At 41.4% G+C, this 15,983-nt stretch overlaps 1 protein-coding gene across 1 annotated transcript; it reads left to right on the forward strand.

Moving 5' to 3' along the window:
* The first annotated feature begins 2,281 nt into the window (after positions 1–2,281).
* Positions 2,282–15,731, forward strand: NIPA2 (NIPA magnesium transporter 2). Its single transcript, XM_057404489.1, has 7 exons — positions 2,282–2,499; positions 10,001–10,061; positions 10,471–10,693; positions 12,233–12,289; positions 13,065–13,155; positions 13,705–13,865; positions 14,761–15,731. The coding sequence occupies exons 3-7, from the start codon at positions 10,555–10,557 to the stop codon at positions 15,396–15,398; spliced, it is 1,086 nt and encodes a 361-aa protein (XP_057260472.1). The 5' UTR covers positions 2,282–2,499; positions 10,001–10,061; positions 10,471–10,554; the 3' UTR covers positions 15,399–15,731.
* The last annotated feature ends 252 nt before the right edge of the window (positions 15,732–15,983 follow it).

Consider the following 15,983-nt stretch of genomic DNA (forward strand, 5'->3'; position numbering starts at 1 on the left):
CCTGGCTTCGAAGTAAAGATTTAATCATTCATGCTGAATTGAGAACACTTTAAAAAATTCTTGCTTTGTGTGAACAAATGACAGTGTGTTAAATGGAACTAACAGAAGAAACATGAAGAGGGTTAACAGAGAGAATGACTTAAGTCCCACAGTGAGTCTGTAATACTTAAAGGAGTCCAGCCAATATTCTCATTAATTTATTCCCTTTATTATTGTTTCAGTTTGTCTGAGAGGTGGCTTTTGGGGAAGGAGAAGACTGAGTTCACTTGCCTCAGATACTGTTACAGTTTAACTAGGGAATATGTACGTGTATATGTTTCCAACATTCGGCACGATCACAGGCACATTAACTTCTTTAGCTCCTTTAAACTGTCCTAGATATCGGTACTTAGATGCTCCTGTTTATACTGTTCAAGGTGGTACAGTTGTTCATTATTTTTTAATCCATTTGAGGAACCCTTTCACCTGCTGTTCAACTTTGTCACAGCTTTGATGTTTTGTAAAACACAGAAGAGCCAGCCTTCTAATATAATTATGTAGGTAATAACTGCATGTTGCTACATAATTATGTAGGTAATAATTGCATATTGCTTGTGGTACTTAATGGTTTTTATCTATTAAAAATACATTTTTTTACACATGCATATATATAAAAAACCCCAAACTTCACAAGTGCAAAGTTCACATCATGAACGCTAGCTAGACTAGTTTTAAACAAGGGAATGGAACGTTGCCTTAGAGAATAACACAGGCCTAAAATCATGGAGTCACAGAACGATTTGGGTTGGAAGGAACCTTAAAGATCATCTCGTTCCAACCCCCTGCCATGGACAGAGACACCATGCACTAGACCAGGTTGCTCCAAGCTCCGTTCAACCTGGCTTTGAACACTGCCAGGAATGGGACAGCCACAGCTTCTCTGGGCAACTTGCTCAGTGCCTCACCACCTGTACAGTGAAGAACTTCTTCCTTATATCTGATCTAAATCTCCCTTCTGTCAGTTTAAAGTCATTCCCCTATGTCCTGTCCATCTCCAGCATTCTCATAGACCCCCTGTAGGTACTAGAAGGCAGCATGCTAGGTCTCCCTGGAGCCTCTCTTCTCCAGGCTGAGCAAGCCCAACTTGTCTTCAAGTTGGCTTGTCAACAAGCCTCTCCTGTCTTCATAGGAGAGACTCTCCAGCTCCCAGAGCATTGTCACGGCCCTCCTCCAGACTTGCTCCAACAGGTTTGCCCATGTCCTTCTTGTGTCATGGCCCTCAGAGCTGAACACAATTGCTCTCCGTGGTGTGGAAATTTTATTTTTGTGACAGCGTGAGGCACCGTTTTTAATGAGAAGAAACACAGTGGGTAATGTGATGAGGAACAGCTTTGTTACGGGTATCCTGTGACAGAAAGCCAAGACTGCTTCTCCCATTTTATTTCCAAGTTCGGCAAAACTGTACCAGCTGCTTGTGCAGACTGCACTGTACATGCATATCCTGAGGCAAGAAGGATGAAGGAGCAGGAACTGTTGTCACTAAGGGATGTGGCAAAACAGTCTCAGCCTACTGGAGAAAGCGGAGTTGCACCTTCTGCGTGGAGCTACCACATGTATTTTGGCAGTGCTGGTTACCTAGACCTCACCTTACAAGGCAGCTGCATAAAGCCCCCTTAACTAGTTTTGTAGAAACTCAAGAGCCCTCGGAGTCTGAAGCTTGTGATGATTGTTCAAGGGCTCTTTGCTATAAACTGACGAGAAGTATTTGCCTAAGTATCAATTCTATCAGTGTGAGATTGAAGCGGGTTTGGTTGTAGAGCATGCAGCGAGAGCTTGGGGGCTGACTTATTAAGTAAGATTAATAGCCCATGCTGTTTACCCAACCCCGTAAAATGCCTTTTATTGTGTATGGTTTGTAAGTGTAAGTACTCCTTTTCTGCCGGAGTGTAAAAGCTGGGTAACGCGGGCTTTGCCTGTGGCAAGACGCGGGAACGCACTAGGCACGGCCCCAGGCGAGCGGCGTCGCTGCGCGGGTCTGCCCGCCCCCCGTTACAGGGCAGCGCAGCAGCCGAGGCTGGGCCCGGCAGAGCCCGTCCCAGGACGGCTTCCGCCCCGCCGGCCCGCGCCACCCCCGGCAGCCGCCGCTAACGGGAGAAACTGCAGGGTCCAGTCGGGCCGCTGAGGGGCGCCCCAGGGAAAGGAAAGGGAGGGGCCAGGGGAAGAAGCACATGATCCGAGCGGAGCGGGGCGGGGCGTCCGTCCCGGCCGCGGCCCTTCCGGCGGGCGCTGCCGGAACCAGGGAAGGCCGTGCCCGGGACACCGTCTGCCCTCGCCTCTCGCCGCCGCTGCCCGCCCCGCCGCCGGTCCCCCTCCCTCCCCTCATGGCGGTGGAGCGCGCGGGAACCAGCCCCTCCCACCGCCCGCTCCGGCCTCCCCCTGCCCCATCTCCTCCTCTTTGTTCGTGCGCGGCGGCGGCCGCGGTGTCCCTCTCGGTGGGGATGTGAGGGACGGCGACCGCAGGTAACCGGGAAGAAACGCGCGGATCCGCTGCGGGGAGGGCGCCCGGCTGATTGCGGCCTGGCTGAGGGGTGATGGCGGTCCCGGCCGGCCCCTCGGAGGGCGGGGAGCGGAGGGAAGGCGGTGGCTGGGAACGTTTGGGGCGTCGGGGGCGGGCGGTGCCTGCGACCCACCCGGCCGGAGTGAAGGCCCCGCCGCCGGGCCCCGGCTCAGCCCCGCCGCCCAGCGCACCGGCTGTTCCGGCAGCTGCCTGCCTTGTTGATGCCTCCTCAGGAGCGCGGGTACCCGGCTGCCTGCCTTCCCGGCCCCCTCCCCTGAGCGCGGCGTCCTGGGTGTTCGGCGCTTTGGGTGAGGAGCGAGCGGGCAGGGGCCCGCCGTGCCGCCGCCGTGTGGATGGCGGTGGCTGTGTGGCTGTCGCGGCGCTGGGCCTAGGGAGACCTTCGCCGGGCTGGTTCCTTCGTAGAGGGGTACTTGCTGAGGTTTGGGCTCAGAAGGCCATGATCAAAACCCCCAAATCTGGATGTTTGTTAGGTTCTCTTGGTGGACAGAGTCGGCAAGTTACAGTATGCCAGTCTTCCAGAGCTGCGGTACTTAATGGAGTGTGTGCATTGCTCATCAGGGAGCTAAACCAGTTTTGTCTTCGGTTTGGTTCAGGATTGAGTTTAGCTGAGGTTGAGGGTTGTGCAGCTTGGTTTCAGATCGACTTCAGCAGAATCTTAAGAGCCCTGGCAGTGCTTTGGTCTGAGGTGGGAAACAAAGTAATTTTAGTTTTGTGTTGTAGTTCAAAGCAATTTGTATTCATTTGTACACTGTGGAGATACAGGCTGGGTCTGACTCTTCAGTCTGTGATTATTTTTTTTCCTCTGATCTTTTTCAGCCAGTCAGTTTCCTCTATTTTCCAGCAACTTCTTTAAGTAACATGATTTTTAATTGAAACTTAATAAATATAAGTCATCATAGCTCTTAATGATTGCTTTTGATGTGCCTCATTGTATACAGCTAGGGTTTTTTCTCCCTGAAAGGTAACAAAGAGCATTGATAGGAAATTATTGCATAAGCTTTTTAGAATTCAGTTTCACATCAGTTCTGCTTTTGTTAAAGTTATTAATTCTCAGGATAAAATCCCAGCAAACAGAGAGGAGGTTGTAACAGATGATCAGTCATGTCAGAGGAGTAACAGTAATGTCCTGAATTTGAAACTACCCCTCTTAAATACAGAAGGTAGAACAGTGAACCTGAGCTCATGACTCATCCTACTGAGAGTGGAACCTGTGTAGTAGGTACAACAAAGTTGAAGCAAGTCCTATCATCATCTTTTGGCAGACTTCTAGGAAATCCGGTCAATATAGTATCATCTACAAAGCACTGTCTGTAGCAGGCGTTCAGTTAATGAATGGCAGTCTGGTTTAGTGAAGGTAGTTTTTAGTTGTATATGAAAATGCTTTGATTGAAGGTCATTCTTTTTGTCAAAGAGAATAATTACAAATAGCAAATACAAAGAATAAGATGTATGAACATTTTTGGTGTGACGTTTTTCTTGCTTTCTCCCAGTTTCTGGAAATGGAACATTAGTTGCTTTTGCTTTATTAATAGAAATTCAGTATAAAGGATCTTTCCCCACAGTTCAACTAAAACTTTTAAAATGGGTAACTTAACAACTGTTAACTGTTTTGCTTTCTGAATACTTGTCCTAGTGTCTCTAACGTTGTATTTTACATATGCATAGATATATATAACGTCTTTATAAATAATCTTTTATCCTGCCTATGTAATATGTAAATAATTATAAACTTGCACACTCATTTAACTTTGACAAAGCTGCAAAACTGTATCTGTATTGGAGCAGTTTTACAGTGCAAAATTGGAGGCATTCTTTCCTAAATAATGTATATAGAATCTTTGGGTACTATATGTGTGCATCTTGGCCTTTTAAAGAGGCACGTGACTATGTTTTGAACCATCAGCTCGTTTATCTTAATGCTGTGTTATATCTGTCCTTTCAACATTCTCTCTATATGTATGTTTAAAAGGTGTGCTCATGAGTGGACAAAACATAACAGAGGAAGACTTGGATTAATGAGTTAGGTATATTTTGGGGATTTCAGTAATTTTAATGAGAATATGTTTGTGCTCATACTGCCCATCAACCCAGAGTTCTGTGTATAAACATCCTCTGAGAACTCACCATACGAAAGCAAATAATTAAACCTTTATGTTAATTCTTGTAATAAAAGTGCCTTAGAACTTAAGTTACAAGATGAAACTGACTAGGATGGTATTTCAGTTCACCTTCAGCATGTACCTTCTGAAGAGTAGCTTAGATGGCAAGTTATTTTCTTTGATTAGTGATGGTAGAAGCAAAGGGATGGAATAAGTGTAATGCTTCAGGTGAGACATACCTAAGAAGGGTCAAATTTAGAATCACACTACTTTGTTATTCAAGTAAAATTCTGTCCTTTTTTTTAAGTGTATATGAGACAATATACAGTCTTGTGTGTCGTGCATGAAAATGAAATTAACTTGAAATGATGGACATAAGGGTTTTTTTTTAAGCTGAATCCTTCAAATGCCGATTAGTGTTATTTTTTAACTTATATTTTAGAAACCTGACTTCGAAATATTTAAGAAGTGAATGCCTCTTGATTTTCGAACAAAATTGGTATGTATAATGAGCCTTTGAGAAGCTCATCACTGAACGTTTGTTTTTTTGTTGTAGTGTTCCTGTTCCCTCTGGTTTTATGCCTGTGGAAAGGAAGAAAGGAACATATAATAGTTAATGTGACATACAGCAGTCAGTGTGTATTTGTTAAAAGCAACTTGGTGGTTCAGCCCTTTTTTTTTCCATGAATAGCTAGGAGGGCATTAAATAGGTGCTTTATTTCAATGATAGAAACATAAAACTTCTCATGGAGCTCTTGTAAATAAACAGAATTGGAGATAAAGTACTACAGAGCATTACAAAACATGTTTAACCTGGCTGTACCTGGAGTAACTATTACTGATGTTTTGTCAAAACAGACCTTTGTTGAAAAGTCCTTCCATGTGAGTCATGTTGGAATCTTGTGCTGTTTAACATTAGTGATCTGGCTGAAAGGACAAAGAAACAATTAATGGCATTGAGCAGAAAAGGGTTGACAGTGTTGTAAACTCAGGTGCGTATTTTCAGGAAACATTTCTGACCAAAAGTGGTGCTTTTTAGATGAGGAAATGAAAGCTGTTATGTCCAGGCAGGAATAGTTTTCTATCTATATACAGTTTAGAGAACAGTAGTTTTGTAGACAAGAATTTAGAGCTTATACTAATAGAGAAGTTGAAGAAGAGTCAACAATAGATGACTGCTGAGGAAGGGATAAGAAAACCACCTGTTTTCAGTTGTATGAGAAGTAGTATAGTCTTCCATGGTATTGCAGAAGGAACAACTCAGCTAAAATATGTGTGCAGCTTTGGGAGTTGCTCTTCATAACAAAAATTAAAAAGTGGGCTATTGGGAAAGGACCCAGGTGGCACAGCAGGAAGTGGCAAGCACCTGACTTGCACAGCAGTGCAAGTAATGTTAAGGTGCAGTACAAAGATAAAGAGATTAGTATCTTTCCAAGTCTAGGGTGGACAAACATAATGGTGTTTGGTAGTCTAAGTTCTAGATGAACATCATTAGGCATTTAGAGCTCCTAACAGCAGCAAAGCATGGCTGTGTGTTTGTGAAGTTTCCTTTGTAAGTATTTCCTAAGAGGAGCTTGGTGAATTATCTGTACTGAGGAGAAGCAGCAGTGAATGATGCTGTACATAACAAAGGGTTGAAGTAAATGGCCTGTTGAGGTCCTTTTAGCTTAATGACATTATCCTGTCACAAGAAGATCAGGTTTTAGACAAGGAAGTTTTGTGAATTCTTGCATGTAAATAATTTAGCATATGGTTATATTACTTCTAGGAGAAAAGACTGTCTACTGAACTCTTGAGGGGTGGTGGCCAAGTAGGCAAAGTTGCACCAATCCACCATGTTTACTTTACCAACTGTTGCTTCCGTACAATGTACAGCTTGTGGAAGTGATACTAATTTTCTTTGGCTGGGAAGTCCCTCATATTTACTTATGCTTTTAAATATAAAATATTTCATCTTGTGACACCACTTCTAGTGTTTCTGAATATTTAGAGAGCTTACTTGTTACAATAAATACGTAACATTTTCTGAGCACTGTGTGTGTACTGCTTTTCGGAGAAAAGAGCTTTTGAGCAAAGAGACAAAAACACATGATCTTGTGTTTTCGACCAGAGAGTCTGCATCTTGTCAGGATTCCTGACACTTCTCAGTTAACACCTTAAAAATGAGCAAACTTTTTGGCTAATCTGGACTTGCTTATGCCTGACATGGGTTTTGGTGGTTTTTTTTTTCAGAAAGCTTTTTCTCCACCTCTCCCTGTCTAATTACCTTCAAACTCGGTATACATTCCCTGTGTTGTCTGTCCCCGCAGTGTTGCGCACTAAGAGTTATGGCTCATGATACTGGAAGATACACAGGTAGTTCATAAATAGGTGGTTATTTGAGGCAGTGTAAATGTTGCAGCTCCTGTGGATAGGAAAGTTGCATCCTCTCATTACATCTCTGCAATCAGAACAGCAAACTAGTATTCCTCCATGAAACTGCTAGTCTTGGGTGGATGGAATATTCTCTGTGTTAAAATCAGCTGTGATTTTGATTAAAGAACCTTTGTAGAACCATACCAAATAGAACTAAACCACTGCCAGCTTTGTTTAACTCCTGCTTTTTTCTGGCTTCTCACCTGCTTACAACTTAGCAGTGGCACTGGCTGCTGGAGTGGAACAGTTTTGAGACATCCTGAAGGTGAAACATAACAATAGTATTTATTCCAGAAACTGCTCATTTCATGGCATTTTTGTTTTTCTAAAGGTAATTTTTCTTGATGATATTTATGACGATGCATTAGTTCTTCTTCTTGTACTAAGTCTTGTGGTTAGAATTAAACTACTGATTTCTTGAATTGTAAAACTTCCTGTGTGTGCTATTAGTTTGACTTTGCAGCTGTACATATGAATTCTACACATGCAAATTACATCTGCGTTGTATGCAAAGTGAGCCAGATCTCTTCAGAGAAAAGTTGGGTTCACCATGACGGCGTGGCACAAATGGTCAGAAAATAGAGACATCTGTACAAACCTTAGATGGAAGTATAGCAGTCCAGCCCAAGCAGAAATGGGACTAGCCATGTCTGTGAGGACGCATAAACTTAGCAAGAGGAGCTGGCAGTAATTTATGTGAAGAAGTGTTTAAGATTTGAGTTTTTACAAGATTAACAACATGGTTGACAGGGAATTAAAATCTTTTTAATGTATTTGGGATTTGGGGGAGTGCAGAGCTACCAGTTTTGGAAGTGTAGCATCCTTACAAAATTTTTAAGTCTAAATTGAGAAAATTACCTGTTAGCTCACAAGTTTCCCTCATTCTTCTGCAGTCATCTTCCTCTGATACAAAGAAAAGCAGCCTGTGCTTCTCCCTTGTCTCTGAAACGAAGGGGGTGGAAGATACAGGGTGGAACTAACTGGTGCTTTTTACCTCTGTCAGAAATGTTTTTGTGTAGATGAAGCTATGCAAGTCAGGGAGAAGAAAAAAAGTTGTTTCAGCAGTATGGTGAGTTCTCTCTTAGTAAAAAGCTACCAATAAAAATACTCCCAATAGTAATATACTGGTATATTATTCTAGTCATACAACTAGAGTAGCAACTGTTGAAAACACTGGTAGAGGAGAAAAGCTTAGCAAAAGAAGCTCTCCCCCAGGTGATGATACATACCAGTATAACATTTTACATGAGCTGGAACTAGAACTCTCATAGCTTGATGACCTGAACAGTGTGAGTTATGACTGCTAGAACAGATGGTAGAGGGAACAGTCACAAAAGTCTGTTGATGTCTTTTCCTCACATTAAAAAAAAAAAAAAAAAGCTTTTATTCTTCAGGGGACTGAAAGTCTTGCTTTGACTTCAAAACCGGAGAAATATTTGATTCAGTTAGTGAGCTGGCTTGTTCTGGTCTGTCTCCCACACTAATGTTTTGTCTTTTTGGGGTTTGTTTGATAGGTGACTTTGTATCATGCAAGAATCTACTTAAGTTTATTTTTCAGAGTTGCTAGAAAATGAAAGCAAACTCTTGCAGTTCAACTACTTTTTTTTTTTTTCCTACGAAGTAAGATACTAAAAACTACTATGCAAGGATTTGAGGGAGGAGGACTTGAGAATTTTGAACCTTGGATCTTGCAGCATTTGGAACAGTGCTATGTTGAGTGCTTATTAAATGGGACTATTTTCCTCAACTTTTTCACAGACTAGCTGGATACACGTAAGAGGATCTATCTCTACTTTTAATATTAATCTACCTGTAGTTATCTGCTAGGTTTCTTCTAGGGGTGTAGCAAATCAATCAAAGCTGGAAGCAAGGAAGTACAGGAAAAGGTGGTATTGGAAGAAAATAGATTTTGAATAAGCAGGTGCAGGAGTCAGAACTGTGAACTGGTATGAGACCGAAATCTGATTTTATCTAGTCCTGGTCTCCCAGTGGGTGGGTCCACCTCTGCCTGGGCATGAAAGAGGATGCTTGATATTGCAGTACCTTGACACCAGCATTGTACTCCCTCTTAGGGAAGTGGCTGCTGTTATCTCACTGTTGAAGTTGTGGAATTCAGATTGCAATAACCACTACATGGAAACATTTTATTCCATCCTCTCCTTTCCTTCCTTTTAAATTACAAGCTTGTTAGTGCAGCTTACATCATATGCCATGCTGCTGAATGCCTGGAAAATAATTGCTTAAGGAACCGAATGCTGGTCTTGGCACATCCGAGATTGGTGTTCCCAGGAAATACATTTTTTTTTTAATCTATAGGTTGGGTTTGTTTCCTTAGAACAGTTCCCTACACTGTCATAATTATTAGTTGTCAGGAAATCAAAGACTGAACAGAGTTTTAATTTTCCTTAATACTCTTGAAAGTTTAATCGCCTTGAATGGACTTTGAGCTTTTTTTTTTTCCCCCAGTTTAAAAATTATTTCTAGAGATACCTTAAATTCAAAATCTTGAGTGTTAAAGGGAGTCTAGAATAGCCTCATTGCAGAATGTAACAGAAGAGATGCACTGAAATAAATTTTCTTATTAAGCTGGAAATTGAGCATGTAAAATCCTGATTTCTAGTCTAAAAAATTAGTACCTTCTGGCAAGGTGGTGTTGAAGGTCTTCCCTCCCTTAGTTTGGAGTCATAGCAGGTGAGGTAAGAGTCTTTCAGCTGTAAACTCCCAATTGTTACTGTAGCTAAACTGAAAAGATGCTTCATATAAGTATGGGAAACTAAAATAAATCAACAAAGAGATGCCTTATTTCTTTCCCAGATTTCCCTGGTTGTTAGAGAGTAAGTGCATGTGCACACATCTCAAGCTTGTTTGTGTTATGGCAGTTACTGCATGACTAAACACTCACTGTAATTTACTCTTTAATGTTTTCTAGTGAGTTTGTATGGAAGAAATGCTGTGGCTGTTCTCAAGCTCTCTTACAAACTGATTTCAGTGTAAGTAACTTTGATCGGTATCATCAGTTACATGGTGTGCTGGACATAGATTCTGAGTACTTAATGAAAATAAATATAGATTCATAGATCTGGGTACTTTATGGAAATAAAAATAAATCGCACATCTTTCGGTTTTTCTTAATGTTTCTCAAAGAACTTTTATTTATTTGGGTTTCAGTTTTTATGTTCCAGATCAGAAACCCTTCCTTCTGTGTGTTGAGACTTGTTAGTCACTCTTCCATGGTTCAAGCTTACACATGCTTCAAAGATTGCCTTTTTGTGTGTTTTTTTTTTTAAGCACTCATAGCAGAGGCTATTCACAGGAGAACTAGTCAAATGAGCTGTTGAGGATTTTCCTATAGGGTATGTATTTCTATCAGGTTAATTCTGATGTGTTTATTTTGCTCAGGTTTCAGTGTTGCATCTTCGTGTGTTGAGTAAGAGAAATTCTACTGTTCCTTGATCAATGTGACAGTCTGTAGTAGTTTACGAGATGAGCCAAACTCGTGGGAAATATGACTTCTGTATTGGTCTGGTGTTGGCTATGAGTTCCAGCATTTTCATTGGAGGAAGTTTCATCCTAAAAAAGAAAGGCCTTCTCCGGTTAGCTAAGAAAGGCTCCATGAGAGCAGGTAAAATATGTGTTTAAGTTTTGCTGTTTAACAGAAGATTACTAAACTTATGATCTTGTTTTGACTTTGTTACATGTATATGAAACCTAAAACAGAGAGCTGATCTGGTTTTACCTCTGGTGTCAGACACACCTGTGTGCTAGATATTATTTAATGTGCAGGTAATGCCCTCTAGGGACACTTGTTGAAGGATTCCTTTGCCACGTCATTTACGTCTAAATTGTACTTGCAAATTGAACTTGGAAGCAGCACTTTTAACTACATCTATGCTCCTGAATGAGTGAATTTAGGAGAATGTTAGTGGCCTTTGAGTGTCAGGAGAAACAACAAAACAACAAAACTGAAAATAGCATGTAATAGTCATGTGTAACAGATAGCATCCCTCAAGGGTTCATACTGGAAGCAATATGATTATCTTCGTCAGTGACATAGAGTGGGATTGGATGCACTCTGAGCGAGTTTGTGGATAGAACCAAGCTGTGTGGTGCAGTTGATCACTGGAGGGAAGGAGTGCCATCCAGAGGGGCCTTGATAGGCTTCAGGAGTTGTCCCACACAAACATCATGAAATACAGGAAGGCCAAGAGTAAATAAAGTCTTGCAGTTGGGTTGGGGCAATCTCCAGGATCAGTACAGGCTGGGGGATGAAGAGACTGAGAATACCCCTGGGGAGAAGGACTTGGGAGTACTGGTGGATGAAAAATTTGACATGACCTGGCAATGTGCACTCACAGCCCAGAAATCCAACCATATCCTGGGCTGCATCAAAAGAATCTCCCTCTACTCTGCTCTAGTGAGACCCCACCAGTAACGGTAGTACTGTGTTTAGCTCTGGGGCCCCCAACGTAAGAAGGAAGTGGGCCTGTTGGAGGGAGTCCAGAGGAAGGCCTGAAAGAGTTGTGATTGTTCAGTCTGTAGAAGAGAAGGCCCCGGGGGGACGTTATTGTGGTCTTTCAATGCAAAAAAGGGGCTTAAAAGAAAGATGCAGGGTTGGTTGGTTTGTTTGTTTGTTGTTTTTTTTTTTACCAGGGAGGGTCTGTAGTGACAGGACAGGAGACAATGGTTTTAAACTGAAAGATGTGGTTGGGGTATGTAATTGATGCTCCCTGGTTCAGAATGGGGAAATGTGACTGTATTTCACATGTTTGTACCTGTAGTCAACCACATAAACCACACATCATTTCCCCAAGGTAGTGGTCTGGTAAGAGGCACATGGCTTTCATGATGTTAAAAGAACTGTTTCATGAGTTAAAAGAACTGTTTTCCAGGGTCATTCAGATATGGTCATCAGTGCAGTTTCTAATACAAAAGGAATAAAATAACTGGGTTTCAAAGTATTTTGTAGGAGGCACATTCCCTTCAGAAATTGAAGATACTTTATTTTCAACCCCTGTAATTATAAAGCCTAAGTATCAAAAGGGTGCCCATGGGTTTTAAGGGACTGGGCTGCAAGCATGTTATGGCTGTGTTATCGGTGATGGGGCTTACTGTTTGTTTATGCATGTTTCTAATGGAGTAACAAACATTCTTTCAATTTTAGGTCAAGGTGGTCATGCGTACCTTAAGGAGTGGCTGTGGTGGGCTGGACTTCTTTCAAGTAAATATCAAAATATAATCCATATTATATTATAATCTACTTATAATCTAAGTAAATAACTATACCACAGATGGCAGCAGTGGTTACAAAAGTGAGATGGGGATTCTACAATGTACGGTAAAGCTAACTGGTGATTTGATGGGTGCAGCTCTTATGATCTTAATACAACTTCCATAACAACAGAAGTTCCGTCATTAACACAACTGCCCTCTTTGGATAATGGAACTAGGGAGGCATTTGGTCTTCCTGTATCTCTTCGCTAGCATATGCATCCTGGTTTTTGCCTTACTAGAGAAGTGCCTACATGCACAGGATTCTTTAGAGGGAAGCATATTTTGGGATGATGTCAATTTTCTGAGCTTTTATTTTTTTTGTTGCTTTAACTCTCAATTTACCAGCTGTGTTCAAGTAACTGTGACTTAGTATATTCATTGCCCTGGATCTTGTTATTGCAGGTGTCTCCATGTAGCAGTTCATCAGTCAAGTAGGCAGGCTAGGGAGCTACAATGTAGACATCAAAATAAAACACCTTCTGATTTGGCTGAATTAATCGTAATACCTGTTGTAGTCCCCCAGCTTTCTTTTTCTTTTAAATCAATAGCAGGGGTTGAGGGGTGTGTTCTGCTAGCACTGTAGACCGAACTCCATAATGAGAGTTTTCCAGTGTTGCCTTACTGCATACTTGTGAATACAGGAACACTTGCTGTGATTCACAGATGTGTTGTGTAAGACAGGCTAACACCTTTTTTTGATTGTCATTATTATCACTCTGCAGTGGGAGCTGGCGAAGTAGCCAACTTTGCTGCCTATGCTTTCGCACCAGCTACATTAGTGACTCCTTTAGGAGCTCTCAGTGTTCTTGTAAGGTAAGAAACCCAAACAGAAAGCAGTGTATTTCAGAGAGAGAAGTAAAATATTTATTACTATGATACTGAAATGCAATGTGTTTTGTTCTTAACAATAACGAGTGCTTAAAAACAGCAGGAGTGACTACGTTCCTCCAAATGGGAAAAGACTATGCTGTAAAAAGGTTCTAGTAATGCATCTGTGCCTCAGTCTGTGAAAAGTTATCATTTGCATTTCAAATCCGTGTTGTTTACAACAGAATAGTATTTTAATTCCTAATTAAGATTTTTGTCTTTAAAAAATTATTGTTACAAGTGCTTGCATACAGAGCTTTTAGTAGGCAGCATAAAAAATGGGGTTATGGGGAGAGATGCCAAATATTGATGGGTAGTTCTGTCCATAGCAAGTAGGCTAGGATAGGATCCTAGGATAGGAAATCAACTGTGTATATTCTTAAGCTGCACGTTGTATATGCAAGTGACTTGTACAGTCAAAGCAACCTCTTAAGTTGATGAGCAAATCAATATTACTAATTTCCTGTTTGCTGGTGCATTTCATTTTCTTCTTAGTGCCATTCTGTCATCCTTCTTTTTAAATGAAAAACTTAATCTACATGGAAAAATAGGGTGTTTGCTAAGTATACTGGGTTCAACTGTGATGGTAATTCACGCTCCACAAGAAGAGGAAGTAGAAACCTTAAATGAAATGTCCCACAAACTAGGTGATCCAGGTAAGAGATGCTGGCTCGGTGTGCACGCAGCCAATTATTTCTTTATTACAGCTTCATTACTGTTGCTTTCATGTTCCAGGAAGATAGCTTAGGTCTGCTTCACGTTGTTCAAATGAAGTAGGGATTTGAATTCTGTGGCATAATTCCATAGGGAGTTTTGCATGATGCCAGGGAAGTTGCCTGGCCTTGAACAGAATGTCTTGATGTGAACCAGAGAGATGACAGTTTAAACAAATGCAGTAGCACAGTTGGATAAACACAACTTCTGTACATTTTGATTGAAGTGTGTCAGTCTCCAAGACCAAATTTGAGCTACCCTTAAAATGAAAAAAGGAGGTGCTGTGGTGTCTACTGAGAAGTGTAATCCTGGAGACTATCTCCTATGCTTACATGAAATACGTAAGATGTAAGAAAATACACATCTGTGAAATACTGTATATGCAAACATGATTCCCACGTTAAACACGAGGGAATAACCAACACAGAGATTTAAAAGCTGATCTTAAGGAATGACCTGATTAATGGAAAGCTGCCAATGAACATAGCAGGCTGCCAAAATGTGCGTCCCTACAACGCATTCATACACCAGCCTGTATCCAGTGGCATCTACTCCTTGGTGAGGCTGTGTGTAAGGCAATTCAGCAGTCTAATCCTGTTGTCATCTTGCTGATAGACTGCTAAAGGTAATAGAACATGCCTGAGTTTCAGTCTTGTTTTTGCTAGCTCACTCTAGATTGTTTTAACTTCAATGTTGGAAGAGTAATGAGAACCATCCTGAACTCTTCAGTTTAAGCTGAGCTGTTTGCATTGTTAATGAGTGTTTTCTTGGTATCTATCTCTAAGGTGCTTTTGATAGTGTACATAAATAATGATTTATTTCCCCCCCCCACCCCAGGTTTTGTGGTCTTCGCAACCGTTGTTGTCATTGTGTCTTTAATTCTAATATTTGTGGTGGGACCTCGCCATGGACAGACCAACATTCTCGTGTACATAACAATTTGCTCTGTAATTGGAGCATTATCAGTCTCCTGTGTAAAAGGTTTGGGCATCACTATAAAGGAACTCTTTGCAGGAAAACCAGTGCTGAACCATCCCCTGTCTTGGATGCTGCTGCTAAGCCTTATTGTCTGTGTGAGCACGCAGATCAACTATTTAAACAGGGCTCTGGATATATTCAACACTTCAATAGTGACTCCAATATATTATGTAATCTTTACAACATCTGTTTTAACTTGTTCTGCCATCCTTTTCAAGGAATGGCAACACATGGCGGCTGATGACATTATTGGCACCTTCAGTGGCTTCCTGACTATTATTGTGGGGATCTTTTTATTGCATGCCTTCAAAGATGTGAATTTCACCCTGGCAAATCTGCCCGTCTCTTTGCGGAAAGATGACAGAGCAGCAAATGGTACTTTGCCGAGCACGTATGACTGCTTTAATCATGATGAAGAAAGTTTGGCCTGTCTAGGTGAAATGCAGTCCACTGAGAGCCTCTCAGCCAGGAGAAATGGAAGTCTGTCAGCCTTCTGAAAATAGCTACATATTACTTAAGAAAAGAACAGTTCTGTAACTCTGGAATATTTTTTCTGCTGTGAAACATCTGAGCTTGTCTGGAAAATCATGTACTTTTTAACAGTATGTGTATGTAGACAATCGTTAATTTTAAGTTTGATTAGTTTGGATAAAGAACACTGAAGGGGGTTTTATTTGCCTTATTTTTACTTTAAAAAAAAAATACTAAAATGACCTCAGACCACAGTTGGGTTTGTTGCTTAAGTTATGTGTAAATACTTTCATTCTTCTGTTCTAAGATGTATTGCACTAATGACAGTTTTATCAAAAATAAATTGCTTTATTTCTGCATTGGTGGTAAAAAGAGTGTGGTGACCCTGGATCCTTTGTACTTGTGCCCTGACTGAATACTGACTCCTAACACACAAGAGCTGCAGTAACTACTCTTGTCCCAGTTGGAGAAGAGGAAAGGAAAAACTACAACCAAGCAAGAATAATAATTTGAAAATACTGCTTCACTCCAGCTGGATTTACATCTTACTAAAGCGCACTTTGCACCTGACCAAATCAGAAACTGGCTCCTGGCAGCAACAAGAAGGCAGG

The sequence above is a fragment of the Pezoporus wallicus genome, unplaced genomic scaffold (genome assembly GCF_028554395.1).
Source record: "Pezoporus wallicus isolate ANWC-B61680 ecotype Strahan unplaced genomic scaffold, APGP_CSIRO_Pwel_v1 contig_5787, whole genome shotgun sequence".
Classification (NCBI taxonomy): Eukaryota; Metazoa; Chordata; class Aves; order Psittaciformes; family Psittacidae; genus Pezoporus; species Pezoporus wallicus.

Excerpts from the sequence above, each read along its gene's own strand:
- NIPA2 (XM_057404489.1), top strand. The coding sequence starts at position 10,555 with ATGAGCCAAACTCGTGGGAAATATGACTTCTGTATTGGTCTGGTGTTG. Across the intron at positions 10,694-12,232 it reads GAAAGGCTCCATGAGAGCAG|GTCAAGGTGGTCATGCGTAC; the intron begins GTAAAATATGTG and ends TTTCAATTTTAG. Across the intron at positions 13,866-14,760 it reads CCACAAACTAGGTGATCCAG|GTTTTGTGGTCTTCGCAACC; the intron begins GTAAGAGATGCT and ends CCCCCACCCCAG.